At 37.9% G+C, this 15550-nt stretch overlaps 1 protein-coding gene across 2 annotated transcripts; it reads left to right on the top strand.

The window, feature by feature from the left end:
• Positions 1-804: 804 nt before the first annotated feature.
• LOC104219734 (DNA polymerase I B, chloroplastic/mitochondrial-like) lies at positions 805-9928 on the top strand. 2 transcript variants are annotated; one of them, XM_009770455.2, is made up of 12 exons: positions 805-1245; positions 2229-3279; positions 3417-3608; positions 3773-4464; positions 5294-5750; positions 7003-7098; positions 7519-7611; positions 7693-7887; positions 8101-8193; positions 8295-8507; positions 8628-8717; positions 9294-9928. In XM_009770455.2, exons 1-12 carry the CDS (start codon positions 1121-1123, stop codon positions 9453-9455), a joined length of 3459 nt encoding a protein of 1152 aa, XP_009768757.1. In that variant the 5' UTR covers positions 805-1120; the 3' UTR covers positions 9456-9928. The 2 variants fall into 2 exon arrangements, with proteins under 2 accessions (XP_009768757.1, XP_070006728.1); XM_070150627.1 differs by having other exon boundaries at positions 2229-3283; positions 3421-3608.
• The last annotated feature ends 5622 nt before the right edge of the window (positions 9929-15550 follow it).

Raw genomic sequence — 15550 nt, 5'->3', positions numbered from 1 at the left:
CAAAATGAAATGCAAGTACTACAATTAAGGATTATGCTAATACAAATATATATAAAAAAATAGGTTGTCTACTACGAGATTTGAACAATAATTTTATATCCTTCTTCATAATTAATATCCAATGTTATATAATTTTTATCTCAGAGATTTATATTTTAAGGTTATTCGCACATGATTCAAACAACCTACATCACAATTTGATATAATTTTTGTCCGCGCATCACGCGAGTACTAATACTAGTTCTCCTTCAAAGTTAAGCAAAATAAAATAAAATCCAAATCCTCACGTACAACTTATCCAATAAGACTTCTCTCATAAAACAAAGGACAACTAAATCGAAATAAAGCAAAACATTTTGTTTTGATTCCCGGAAACCAATTTTTTTTTAACCAAAACAGTTATACTTATTAGTTCAATTTTTCTTTGTTTTGATTGCGGAAAACCAAAATTTTCTTAACCAAAATAATTATTCTTATTAGTTCAATTTTTCAATTAAAAAATGCCATATATCAGTGACAATAAAAGCAAGGGTAATACACGAGGCAATGGGAAAAAAAATACTTCCCCCAAAAATGAGAATGACTTTTATATATGTAGTTTAAAATAATTTATAAATATTTATATAGCTATAAATTATTTTATTAAGAATAAAAAAAATTAAAATTAAATTATTTTAAAAAAAATCATTGTTATTGAAACGGAGGAAGTAAGAAAAAAGAAAAAACACGAGACGACAACATAGTCAAATGTCCGTGCCAGCAAGCAAAAAGGGTTTTAAGACTCCTCAGCTACTAATAATACAATACTCCTTTCCTCTTCTCTCTCTCTCTCTCTCTCCCTGTTTACCTATACATACAGTGTATGTATGTATAGACAGAAGAGTCTGTACTGTACACATATATGGCCTCTGTTCTCTGCTTCTCCACTACCACTTTCAGACAAACAACAAATAAACCCTTGTAAAACCCTAAAATTTTCCTACTTTTACAGTCTCACCCCCTCCAGTTGTTCTTTTTATTCTTTTGTGGTTAAAAATAAATAAAAAAATACTATTACTACTACTTTATTATCAAGACGGCCGCTCTTTTGAGCAATAAGCAGCTAGTAAGCAGAGCTGCCATGGCATTCTTGGGGTTCTCAGTTCAGTCTTCCCCTTTCAAACCCACCTCTTATCTTTGGTTTTCTCCTCATTCCTTCTCCTCTTCTCGCTCCTTTTGGGCTTCTTCTGGTAAAGCCCTCCACAGGTTTGCCCCTTCCTTTTCTACCTTTTATTTTATTATATATAATGTTTCTTCCCTTTTAACCTTATTAATACTTGTCATAGTTTGGCTGATTACAGAGTTTATGAAAGAAAAAGTACTTTTTATTGTTTGTTTTATTTGGTTACTGCCTGCCCCCTTGTTTTGGAATGCAGGTTGAGTACCATTTGAGTTTTTTGTTTCTTTATTTACTTATTAACCTTGTCTTTTGTAAAGTTTAAATGCTTGCAAAAGTGTTTCTGTAAACGATTTTGAGAATATACTTGACTTGAAGCTATGTTGGCCCAAGGGTGGTCAACTTACCCCCTTCGCCGAAAAATCATACTTTGTATTTAATAAAATATTACTTGTTATTGATTGAAAATAGACTTTGAACACCCTTGCATAGCCCACTGGCAAAAGGTGTTCAAAATTTGAACACCCTTATTGAATTTTCTGGCTTCGCCAGACACTTAGAAACAATGATGCTTTTGTACTCCCATAATATACCTCCTTGCTTCTGAAGTTGTTAATAAAATTACTTAGTCAAAAGTATTAGTAGATGGTTGGCATTACAGTTAGGACGAAGATGGTGGACCAATTATCAGTTTTCTTAGGAAATGTAAGGTCACAGTGGAGAATTATTCTAGTGCTGTTTCTTAAGTTCTACTTATGGTGTGTGGAGGGTGGCAACTTTGAGCTGATTATGGAAATTTGGAATATATTGCTTATCTTGAAACATCATCCCATCATATTATTTTGTAAAAAATGACACTTATTTTCTTTGACAAAGAGGAATTTTTGCTTCTTTGTCCACCACTCACCACTGTAATGCAGATACTTATGCCAGTTAAGATATTTGTGAATATGTTTTCGACCATGTATGATCTAATGAATAGGGAGAGAATTGAAAGCACAACGCCAGCGATTGAATGTTAGATTACCAAGTCCCAGTTCTTTTTCTATTCAAAGCTGAATATCATTTGCAGGCGTGAAGATTGCAAAACTCAGAGTGTAGAAAATGCATCGTCCAGCTTAGCAGTGCTTGGCGATTCCATTAAACAAATATCAAGTCACGAAAGGAAGTTATTTTCTAGTGGACTACAACATAAAATTGAGGAAGACAGTACTTACGGATGGATCGTTGAAACTAATGCTCTTAAAGCTTCTAAAGCTAAAAGCTCTTATAACAGTTACAAAAAGATTTCAGCAGCAAATTGCAATGTTAGTGCCTCTACAAATTGGAAGGTGAAAGATGAATTTTTTGATGTTCCAACTGAAGTCAATACGAGAATGATGCGTGAACGCATCACCTCTAGCTATTCTGCCACAACCTGTATTTCAGGAGGCAACTTATCTTCAAAAAGCAAACCGCCTTATAACTCTGCTGGAGGAGAAAAGAAGGTAGTTGGAAACTGGAGAGAGTATGAAAACCATTTGCCACAATTATCTGTAGGTCTTAACCATTCAAGAGTCAATGGAGCTAGGTCAGTAAATAAGGTTGATGGTTCTAATGTATCTCATTACAAACCCTTATCAAAAGGTTCCCATCTTAATGGGCAATTATCAAGCAAAATTATGGAAGCAAAGTTGGAGAAGGTAAATAAACTAAGGGAGGGTCATGCATCTGATCAACTAAGACACAGTGTGAACGGGACCGAGACCAAGGTAGTTAATGTCAAAGTAAAAGGTGTTATCCAGGAGCGTGCTATGAATAAAATGGAGAAGAATGTAATTCAAGCCGTGACAGCTGATGTCATGAATGGAGCTGAGACCAATGCAAAAAGGGTTATCCTGGAGCGTGCAACTAATAAAATGGAAAAGAATGCAATTCAATCCATGGAAACTGATGTCGTGAATGGAACCAAGACTAGGATTGTCAGTGATGAAGGAACAGGTGTAAGTCAAGTTTCCCTCCGTGAGAGGTTGGGTGCAATGTATGACAAAGTTCATATAGTTGACAATTTATCAGCAGCTAAGGAAGTTGTCAGAAAGCTTACAAGTCAGTACAGGCATCTCGTCCATGCGTGTGATACAGAGGCACGTCTATCTTAGTTTTGTTTGGTTTTTCTGATTTCTCGAGATTTCCATGCACATGGAGAATTCTTCATTTGCAATTTAATTTGTCTCTCAGCCACTTTAGAGATTATTTACCCTTTTTGATCAATCATACATAGGTAGCAAAGATTGATGTTAAGCAGCAAACACCTGTTGATCATGGAGATATTATATGCTTCAGTATTTATTCTGGACCAGAGGCTGATTTTGGTGATGGGAAATCTTGTATCTGGGTAGATGTTCTTGATGGAGGTGGCAAGAACCTCTTAGTTGAATTTGCTCCATTTTTCCAAGACCCATCCATTAGAAAGGTAGCTCTTTTATGATGGTAACTTTATTTGGTTACATTTGTTCCTCCAAATGCCTTCTTTTGTGGCTGTCTATTTAAGATCTTTGTTCATGGCTTGTGTCATTTACTGCATCATATCATATACCATTAACATACAAATTATAATGTGCAGTGGTTTTTCTGTAGGTCTGGCACAATTATAGCTTTGACAACCATGTCATCGAGAACTATGGGTTTAAAGTATCGGGCTTTCACGCTGACACAATGCACATGGCACGACTTTGGGATTCCTCTAGGCGAACTTCAGGTGGTTATTCACTAGAGGCACTAACAGGTGATTCCACTGTCATGCGTGATGCTAGACCTGTCCATGCTGAAAGGCTGTTCCATGGTGAAGGTCTGTTTGGTAAAATATCTATGAAAACGATCTTTGGTCGGAAAAAGCTGAAGAAAGACGGAACTGAGGGTAAAGTTACTGTCATTCCTTCTGTTGAAGAGTTGCAAAAAACTGAGAGAGAATTATGGATTTGTTATTCTGCATTAGACTCCATAAGCACATTGATGCTTTACGAGAGTTTGAAGAATAAACTGTCTAAACGGATCTGGACATTCGATGGAGTTCGTAAAGGATCGATGTATGAGTTTTATGAGAAATACTGGCGTCCATTTGGTGAGCTGCTAGTTCAAATGGAAACTGAGGGTGTGCTGGTTGACCGTGCCTATCTTGCCGAGATTGAGAAAGTGGCTAAAGCTGAGCAGCAGGTTGCTGCTAATAGATTTCGTAACTGGGCAGCTAAGTACTGTCCTGATGCAAAGTACATGAATGTTGGAAGTGATACACAGTTGCGGCAGCTGTTTTTTGGTGGCATCCAGAATAGGTATAAAGCTTTCCAAAAATTACTTTCTTGCGAAGAAACTTAATCTAAATGTTTAGTGTGTTGAATAACTTGCATTTTGCATATCACACGTTTCTCGTTCATCTGTGTGTCCGGTAGTCAAATAGCATCCCCCTCTGTACTCTTTCACCAGTGTAGATATTATTGATTTTGCTGTGTGCAATCAATTATGGTTGAGTAGCTGTCCTTGGCTAATCCCGCAATGACACACAGGGCAATAAAATATGTACAGAAAGTGTAATCAGCACATGAAGAACATGAGCCGTAATGCAATCATGCTTTTGCTGATTTAATATTTGTTATCGATCAGAAGCTTCTCTGCAAATCCCATCTTATTTTGTTATTGAGTAAAGTTAGATTTTATTGCTTATCTAAGGTACACGGGAGGTGCAAAATATATACATTGCAAAAACTCAAGCTCCCACAAAAGGGAGGGAATTGAGGAGTCGGAGTATAGTACCTAAATAACTAAACCAAAAGACCAAGTACAAGCATCTATATTTCAATCTCTGCGCTGCCTCTATTCAAGTTTCACCTCTGCGAGAGGTGATGGCATCCTCGTGCATGAGATTCAGCTTTCGAGGATCCATGTTCTTGTTAATTTCCAGATGCCATTTATACAACTACAATAAAATCCAGTTAACCTCCTGGAAGTTTTGCGTTGGAGTGTGTTACCACAATTTCACATTAAGCTATGGCAGCATATAATGTCTTTGCTTTCGTTTTTTCTTCAGGTTGTCTTATGCTTATTCAGTCCGAAAATACCTCACATTTGATTTTCTTTTTCTTTCCAAAAATAATTTCTGAACAGAAAGAATTCTGATGAGAGTCTACCATATGAGAAAGAATTCAAAGTTCCAAATGTCGATAAAGTAATTGAAGAAGGAAAGAAGGCTCCCACCAAATTTCGTAAAATCCGACTACATAGAATTTGTGATCTTATCGACACTGAGATGTACACTGCCAGTGGCTGGCCTTCTGTTAGTGGGGATGCTTTGAAGGCTCTCTCTGGCAAAGTTTCTGCGGACTTTGATATTCTTGATGAAGCGGATGACAATGCTGAGGAAGATCCTGAAACAAGAATTGATGAAGCTTTAGCTACAAATAATGAAATTCCCAGTCAAGAACCAGAAGTTTCTATTTATGGATCAGCGTACAATGCCTTTGGAGGTGGGCAGAAAGGAATTGAGGCCTGCCATGCCATTGCAGCATTATGTGAAATGTGCTCCATAGACTCTTTAATATCCAACTTTATACTCCCATTGCAAGTAAGTTGCTTCGTGTTCTTTTCCATGATGTGGTATATAGTCTTTCCTCATGGAAGTGCCTAAGAAGTTCAGGGCAGTTTTTACTTGGCTGTAGAATTTGTTTGTTAAATGATCTGCTACTAAATGTTCTCTTCCTATAAATTTCTGGACTTGATTATGAATTTTCCATCTTAGGCTGAATTGGGAATTAGTCACCTTATATCCTAGAAAAAACTTGCTGGTAAAACAGTGAATTAAAGGGTCAGAACTCAGAAGGATTAGCAATCATTGATATCGAGTAGAAACTAGAAAATTCAAGGAATCCTTTTCCTCTGTGATAGTAATCACTAATCAGTTATCACTAAATGGAGAGATGCAGTGGAAGATAGCCAAGAGTCATTTCTGTTGATGTTACCATACACCACATGCTTGTTGACAAACCGAAAGTTTGCTATGAGGAACTGATCTATGAAAAATTTGACTTGGTTTTATCTTGGCACTGATGTCATGGGTCTATGTGGGAAAGTTCCTACAATATGAAGTCTTCATTGTGGATAACCCGCTCAACGGATACTTAAAGGAGAAAAGAAAATACTAATCCTTTTCTGATTGTTCAAATAATTTATCTGCTTTTGTAATAGCGCATGAGAATGACATTTCCTGAAGTTTCATGATGAGACGTTAAAAATAGTGATCGGCTTTCCTCTTTCATATATAAATATCTGAGAAACATTTTTGCCTCGGGTGCTGTCTTTTTGAGCGACAAAAACTGCAGTGACCAAGTTATTCACGGCTCACTGTTTAATCAGGCCTTAGTAGGGATTACTCTTGCTACCTCACCTTTGTTGTAAGGTGTGTAGGTGTTCACAATCAATGAATCAGGGTTTTCTGTAGGATAGGACACTCGAGCTTTCTTTGGACTCTGATTGTGATAGGTTAGCAATGTAGTGGAGACGGAAGTACCGACAAGGTGTTTGGTTGAGGTTGAGGTTGAGGTTGAGGCTAGAGTAGCCATAACGTCATGGAAGATGGTTTTGAGGCAAACTGAGTTAATTCATCTCCCAAGTGTCATGTTTTTTTTCCAAAAAATTATGTCTTGAATAATATGCTCTAGAGATCTAGCAGCACAATAGTCACAAATTGCACCTCTCTACTTTTGGGTAAGAGATACCGTCTGATGTACCTTTTCTTGAGTTAATTGGCAGTGTGGGTTAGGTTTCTTTATTTTGAAGTCGAAGCTTTCTTTTTAATGACATTGCTCTTTCTATCTCAGGGCCAAGATGTATCAGGTGAGAATGGACGAATTCATTGTTCCCTGAATATTAACACTGAAACCGGGCGCCTGTCTGCGAGGAGACCAAATTTACAGGTTTATTTATATTTCACTCTGACTTCTTAACTGTTCATGATTTTTGTTTCACAGATATGCCATCAGCCACTTTTTGTCTTGTTTTAGATGTCGCTTCTCACAATTTTCTTTCTTGAACTCAAGATTTGATATTAACCTATAAATTTACAAAAATGTCATAAATGTGCTTCTCCTTTATCGCTAATTGGGCTCATGCTGTATTTCATGGCTCAAGTGAAGTGATATCATGTAAGAACTTCAATGGTCATCAGTCGTCACTTATGTTAGACCTTACACATTTATTATTATTATTATTATTATTATTATTATTATTATTATTATTATTATTATTATTATTATTATTATTATTTTGCGCCAAACTACTCATCAGTCATTGCTTGACTGGAATGTTGTTTCAAATGTTATTTCTTGGCAATACAGAACCAGCCTGCTCTGGAGAAAGATAGGTACAAAATTCGTCAAGCTTTTGTAGCTGCACAAGGGAATTCCTTGATTGTGGCAGACTATGGGCAGGTATCTAGCTGCTTACCAGTTATAATAGTTTATATTTTTTGAATTGGTTGCAAAAATATTGACATTTTTTCTTATAATTAGTTGGAACTTAGGATTCTTGCACATCTTGCCAACTGTAAGAGCATGTTGGATGCTTTCAAAGCTGGTGGAGACTTCCATTCAAGGACTGCTATGAACATGTATACTCACATCCGTGAAGCCGTTGAAAATGGTGAGGTACTTCTTGAGTGGCATCCTCAACCAGGTGAAGAAAAACCTCCAGTTCCTCTTCTAAAGGTAACTGCAAAACACTTATTGTGGATGGTGAAAATTTTCAGATTTAATATGTAGAAGACAGGATAGTTGTTGGATTTAATGACTGTTGTATTTTACACCTTGTGAACTAATTCCAAGGGGGGAAATTCCGCTTCTTCAAAAGAACAAGAATTTTAGTGCAAGAAGTTTTATTTATTGGGATTTTGATACAGTATAATGCAAATTCCTTTTCAGGATGCTTTTGGCTCTGAAAGAAGGAAGGCAAAGATGCTCAATTTTTCAATTGCTTACGGGAAAACTACAATTGGACTTGCCCGCGATTGGAAGGTACTTCAGCATTTTGAGACAAAATATCTATTTAATTACCTTGATTTCTATAGAATTTGTTGGGTCTGCATGAGCTAAATGAGTAACTATTTCATACTCAGGTATCCGTAAAGGAAGCTAAGGAAACAGTTGATCGGTGGTATAGTGATAGAAAAGAAGTGTCAGATTGGCAGGAACAACGCAAATTTGAAGCACGCGAGTTCAGACGTGTTCACACGCTTCTAGGACGGGCACGCTGGTTCCCATCAGTAAAAAATGCAACTGGATCTGTAAAAGGTCACATAGAACGAGCTGCTATAAATACTCCAGTGCAGGTCCATCTTAATACACTTCGCTCTATTCTTTGTGTGTTGCCATCGTCTCTCCTTTCTTTTTTCTTTATTAAGTTGTCTGCATGCCACGTATGCCATGCTGACTTCTGAAGTTTTTGACAGGGAAGTGCTGCAGATGTCGCTATGTGCGCCATGTTAGAGATATCAAAGAATGCACGGCTAGAGGAGCTTGGATGGAAATTGCTTTTACAGGTTTATCTTCTGTTGCCCTTTACTGGACTTGTCTCATTTTAGGAAACGGAACAACAACAACAACAAACCCAGTATATTCCCACAAGTGGGGTATGGGGAGGGTAGTGCGTATGTAGACCTTACACCTAGTGAAGGTAGAGAGGAAACGGAAAAATTGAGAAATTGATAAAAAAGAAAAACTGTATTCTGCTGTCATATTTGCTGTGTGGGTACATCTCTCAATATCTCGAGCTCTCTTCACCTAGAACTTTGGAGCTCACCTGTTAAGTTTGATCTCATGCTAAGTTGACATGCATATTCATTACCTGGGGTAAAGGTTTTGCCAATTGTTGTGCGTAACTGCAGACAAAAAGATTATAACTAAAATTTTCAGGAATGTTGGAAGATGAACGGTTACTAGGAGAGAGATTCATTTTCCTGTAACAGAAATGGCAAATGGCACATTTATATTTTTATGTTTGGCATAGCTTAGAATTATTTATATATGTGTCTTAATTTTTTTTTGCAGTCCCAGTTAATTGTTTGCGTCGTTTGTCATTAGCTAACAATTGTAGTTTATTGTTTGTTTTCGAACAGGTTCATGATGAAGTTATTTTGGAAGGACCGGAAGAATCTGAAAACGAAGCCATGGCAATAGTGGTTGACTGCATGTCCAAGCCTTTTGGTGGAAAGAATATTCTCAGAGTTGATCTATCTGTTGATTCTAAATGTGCCAAAAACTGGTATTCTGCCAAGTAGAAGATGGATTTCATCTAGACATATACATGGACTTTTATCCACCTCGGCTCCATTCCCTGCATTTGTTTTGTCCCTCTGAAATGTATAGAGATTAATCTAACTCGATCTCATGGTCCCAATCATGAGGTAAGTCCAGCGCGTCAGCGAACAGATGATCCACAGCTGCCAGAACCTAGTGCTGTTAATCCATTTTTTCAACGGGTCTTGGATAGCATGTAGAAAACCTTAATATGTAAATACTAACTTTTCTTTTTCTTTTTCTTTTTGAGTAAGTTGTATGTAGCCCTTGATTTCGAGATCAGAATGTTTGTAAAAGTGCATCTTACCCTTTTGATGATGTCTTCCTAGCCTTTTGCCCTACGCAGGTGTATATTTCTTGGCCTAGAGTGAGTTTTTTCAACATCTTATTCTCTTTTGTACTATTACCCTTCTTCAGATTGTTTTTGTATGAGAATATAAAAGGCTATTTATCATCTTTCTCTCTTATGCTTCAAAATTCTACCTGTGTGGCCGTTGAACTTGAAGAAACCAAATGTGTAAGTAGCAGCAATCAAACTTAATCACATAAATAAACTTATGTATCCTCCTAATGATATTATCAAGAGTATAAGTGCGGTAACGTTCAAGTTCTTCCATGGTCTTTTCTTCTAACACCTCTATTTAAATTAAAAACCAGAAGATTTTAATTCTGTAATAATTGAAAATGAGCCAAAACCATGACGTCGTGGTAGGAGATTTGGCGCTACAAATACAATACAATATTGAGATGAATGGAAGGAGTTAATGGTGGACCAAACACTTTAAAATAATATATTAGTATCAAATGTATAACTTTTGTAAGTGGACATTAGTTCATAATATTGTATTTGGTGGAGGATATTGACAACCCTAACATTAAATTTCACACCAAAATGGTGTAACACAAATTTAGTCCAATCATTACACCATTTTTTAAAAAGAATATTTCTTTTTATATTCTTCTCTCTCTTCTATATTATATTATTATCTTCTATTTAAATTTTATTTTTTATTTTCTTCAAACAAATTCTATTTCACATATAATTCACATTCACCACTTATATAATCATTTATTCTCCTACTTATGTATCATCGGAGTCTGAGGCTCCTACTCCTGATTCACCGTTGGTATCGTCTCCTAACTTGTCATCATTTTCACTAAATTTAAATGAGGATGTTGCAAGTGAGGCTACATTATCACAACGACCTATTAGGGTAAAGAAAGCAAAATTGAAGAGAAAAATTGATGAAGATTACGTGAAAATGATCCAATCGGATAATAGTCGGCTTGTTGAGGCGATGGAAAAGTCAAGTAACTCAAGAAATGAAGCTTCGAGACAAAAAGAATTCAAAGAAGAAAATAAAATTTTATTGACGAAGTTGAATTCCATTGACGATCCAAATCTTCGTGAATTTTTGCAACAAGAACAAAAACGAATAATCGATAAAAGAAGTCAACAATTTTAACAACCACAAGTACAACAATCTTCTACCCCGTTCTCTTAGTTTTTTAGTAATTTTGGTCCACCTGGAAATGACATACCAGATTACTAAACTTATGTTTTATGTTTTTTAATGTAATTTCAATTTTAATGTATCTTCCTTTGATGTACTTTTAATTTTAATGTATTTTTATTTTATGTATTGTTAATTTTCTTTTTTAAATTTTGGTTTTCACTTTTCAATTTTAGCAACATTAGATATCTTACATTTGCATTTTTCATTTTTAAATAATGGTTATATTTCTTTTTATACAATTATAATAATAATAAAATTAACTTATAATTTTATATAAATATAATATATACAAAAATTAGTATATCAAAAAAATAGGATATAAAATTAAAATTATAAAGATCTTAATATAAAAATTAATTATATACACAATATATGATAAATTAAAAGTCCAAAAAAATTAAAAAAATTAATAAAATAATAATATAATTTGATGTTGATGAATAGTGTCACACCAAATTTGGTGTGACACTATTCACACACTAAAATGGTGCAAAATTTGATGTTTCATTGGAGCAAAAAAATACCAAAATTTACACCAAATTTAGATTTGGTGCAAAAAATAGTGCACCATTGGAGATGCCCTCAAATTCAGAGTAGAACACAAAAATTTGAGGCTTGAAACACGTTAAATTCCTCCATTTCGTTGCCGAAATTACTATGAACTTTGTATGCAAGTAGTTTTAGTAGATATTGTTTGAACAAAAGATGTCAAAATCTTTTTGATTAAAACAACTATTGATAATGACGAGGTCAATCTCAGTCAAGCACAATAAAATCTAGATCAAATGATGGAAGGAGTAAGCAAGATGAACGATGTAATAAGCATATTCAAATCAAATAAATGCTCATAAATGTGAAGACTTAAATGCATAACAGAATCTTAACAGACGCAATCGGTGTAGGAGGGAACAAGTATGAGATGATTGGGGAATCTTAGGATCTTCTCAGATGAACAAGACTGCTTTTGCATTCACTCTCACATGATTATTTTACAAAGTGTTCTTTTGTCCCTTTTTTTCTCCCCCTCTTCTGTACTCACCCTTCCTATTTATAAGGGACAATCTCCCAAAAAATCGTAAAAAGTACAACATAGAGAATATTCGAAAAGCATATTCTTACTGTCTCCCACTAAAATTACACTGTCGTGGATGTTATGCATCGACTGACTGCCATCAGTCGTTACCTTTCACCACGACGACCATCAGACGGTGCATCATGATAACCTCATTCCTCGTCCTACTCGGTAATGGTCGTGGTTGCCAACTTTGGACCCATACAGTTAGTCCCTCCGCTTGTTGAGGTCGCGGCCTTGTGCGTCCTTGATTAGCGGACGTCATCCATACCCGCAGAGAAATTTGGTGGTTAGATCATAACAGTTTGATCAATAAACAAAGAGCGGTGCGTTCCGCGACATCCCAGATAGTGTAGCCTATCGGGAAATGACGTCACTCCCACGTGTGTCATTATTACGCATCTTCTCGAGGCAGAGACCGATTGGCTTATCGCTTTGGTTTTGGTGCCACTGGCAGCCTTTTGCTTCGATTCTGGCGCCATCCAACCTTATAAATAGATGAAGGTTTGGATCTTTCGAGAACTTTTGGTCTTTTCTTCTCTAGTGTATGTATTATTTTCTTTGGCCATCTCTTCTCGTATCTTCAGCTCTATTTTCGTGATTTTTCTTCTCATATTCTTTGTTCATCGTTCTTTGTTCTGTGTTTTATCAATATACCCTCTGCCATCGAGATGCTTAGAACACATCGTTCCTATGAAGAGATTTCCGACGCCACTCCACTTTTCATGGCACCTCCCCCTAGTGGTGAGGATACGCCAATAGAGGAAGGGGGGCAGCCTTCCCACCGTGGAGGAGATACTACTGAGAAACCCCATGTCTCAGAATGATTTTCTTAAAGAACATGTTCCTTCTCCTACTCCGGTGAATTATGAGACTGAGCAGGCTTACATAGATGACCTTCGATCTGCGTATAACATTCCCTCCCATGTTGAGATGGTTCTGACTGGGAGGGACTTCGTAGATGTCCACAGACCGGGATATTGTGCCTTTTACATGTACCCCTTTGTAATCGGCCACTCCCTCCCTCTTCCATTAACGGAGGAGTTCTGTCGGTTTTATGAGGTCTGCCTGGTGCAACTTTCTCCGTACACGTACAAGATATTTTTGGTATTGACGAAGTACGTGAAGTTGGTGGGGTGTGAAGTTGGCCTTCATCACCTTCTACATTTGTTTTCCCCTAGTTTTCACAGGGGAACTATGATATATTTGAGGCATCATGGGATTAGAGGGTTGGTGGTCGGAACGGACGACCGGGCAAGCTGCAGATTTGGCATAAATACTTCTTTATTAGAACCGAGCATCTGGTGTCGGACCCCGCTGGATTCCCAGAACGGTGGAATCGTAACCGTAGGTATATGTACTTGTCGTTTGTACTTATTTGCAACTTTCCCATGGAGCTGTGAGGCGTACACCTCATCCCATCGCTAATATCGAGGACTGGGTGGCCCGCTTATTACCTCACGTGATGGAAACTCGAGATTGGTCCGCTTTCATGAAACACTTTGGGCCAAAGGTTCCATCTAGTAAATGTTTCTCTGTTTTGACCTTTGGCTGTTTGTTGTCGTTTATTGATACAACTCTCTATGATGACATGTCGAAGGGCTTCTAGGAAGAAAGCCCCAGTCCCTAAATTTTTCCAGGCCGTCGCATCTGTGCTAGTTTTTGGCGTGGTACGGTATGCCCATAACACCTCTGGTAGCAGTTCCGGCCATAGCCCTTTAGCGTCCTCGAGCTTTTTCTTTAATATATTTAATATTATTTTGTTGGAGGATTCTGCTTGACCATTGTCGGCGGGGTTATATGGCATGGAGAGTATCCGCTTGATGTGCCATTTTTCGAAGAACTCGTTCCTCTTTTTCCCGATGAACTGAGGTCCATTGGCACAACTGATTTCTTTGGGGATGCCGAAACGACATATGATGTTTTTCCAGATGAATGCGATGACTTCTTGTTCGCGTATTTGAGCAAGCGCACCTGCTTCCACCCATTTGGAAAAGTAATCAGTTAAAACCAAAAGGAAGCGTATCTTACCTCGCCCTGCTGGGAGGGGTCTGACGATATCCATCCCCCATTTTATAAACGGCCTTGGAAAAGTGACGGAGTGCAGAAGTTCGCCCGCTTGGTGTACCATAGGGGCATATCTCTGGCATTGCTCGCATTTCTTGACGTAATCCGCGACCTCTTTTTTCATAGTGGGCCAGTAGTATCCTGCACGAATAAGACATCTGACGAGGGCTCGATTTCCTGTATGGGCACCGCAGTGGCCCTCGTATACCTCTTCGAGCACACTCCTCATTTGATTCGGTCCAAGGCATTTAGCCAAGGGACCACCAAACATCCTTTTGTAAAGATCGTGATTTATGAGGCTGTACCTGACCGCTTGTATTCGAAGCTTTTTGGCGTCTTTTTTATCTTGTGGGAGTGTTCCCTCCTGCAAATATGATATGATGTGGCTGCGCCAGTCCCAAGTTAAATTTATAGAATGTACCTCGACTTGGTCTATTGATGAGTCAAGGAGGGTGATCACATTTTCCTTGGTGATATTCTTAGTTGTTGTTGCCAGCTTGGCGAGACCGTCTGCTTCAATATTTTGCACCCGAGGTATTTGATCAAGTCGGCATTCGTCAAATTCTGGTAGCAGCTTATGGATTTCTGTAGCCTCTGCTCCTTGATCTGGAAAGTCCCAGTAACTCGGTTTATGATGAGCTGAGAGTCATAGCGGAGGATGACTCGTCGTGCACCATATTTGAGGGCCAATTTCAGTCCTGCAATTACGGCCTCATACTCGGCCTCATTGTTAGTCATTTTAGGGCACCATATGGATTGGCGAATCACTTTGCCCGTTAGGACTTTGAGTACGAGTCCCAGTCCAGATCCCGACGCGTTGGATGCGCCGTTGGTATAGAGGACGCAGAGGTCGGGTCACACAGGGGAGGCACGAAGCGCTTCTTGCTCGACCTCAGACAATATTTCTGTACTGAAGTCAGTGACGAAGTCGGTGAGTACTTGCGATTTTATCGCAGTTCGCGGTTGATATGTTATATCATTCTCGCTTAATTCTATGGCCCATTTAGCCAATTTACCCGATAGCTCGGGTTTGTGCAAGATGTTCCCGAGGTGAAATGTTGTCACCACCTTTATGGGGTGATATTGAAAATATGGTCTGAGCTTACGTGAAGCTACGACCAACGCCAGAGCCAGTTTTTCAAGGTGGGGATACCTCATTTTGGCGTCAATTAAGGTTTTGTTGATATAGTAAATCGGAGATTGCGTACCTTTGTTTTCGCGAACCAAAACCGTGCTTACCGTGACTTCAGAGACGGCTAGGTAGACAAGGAGGCATTCGCTTGGATCTGTCTTGGCGAGTAACGGTGGCGAGGAAAAGTAGGTTTTTAGTTTTCTCAGGGCGTCGACACACTCCGACTTCCACTAGAGCCCGTTGTCTTTCTTTAACACACTGAAAAATTTATGGCACCTGTCTGACAAT

Source organism: Nicotiana sylvestris, chromosome 7 (genome assembly GCF_000393655.2).
Source record: "Nicotiana sylvestris chromosome 7, ASM39365v2, whole genome shotgun sequence".
In the NCBI taxonomy this organism is placed as follows: Eukaryota; Viridiplantae; Streptophyta; class Magnoliopsida; order Solanales; family Solanaceae; genus Nicotiana; species Nicotiana sylvestris.
Note: the sequence above shows the minus strand (reverse complement) of the source record. Positions and strands in the feature narration are given on the sequence as shown.

Excerpts from the sequence above, each read along its gene's own strand:
- LOC104219734 (XM_009770455.2), top strand. The coding sequence starts at position 1,121 with ATGGCATTCTTGGGGTTCTCAGTTCAGTCTTCCCCTTTCAAACCCACC. Across the intron at positions 3,280-3,416 it reads TCCATGCGTGTGATACAGAG|GTAGCAAAGATTGATGTTAA; the intron begins GCACGTCTATCT and ends AATCATACATAG. Across the intron at positions 8,508-8,627 it reads CTATAAATACTCCAGTGCAG|GGAAGTGCTGCAGATGTCGC; the intron begins GTCCATCTTAAT and ends AGTTTTTGACAG.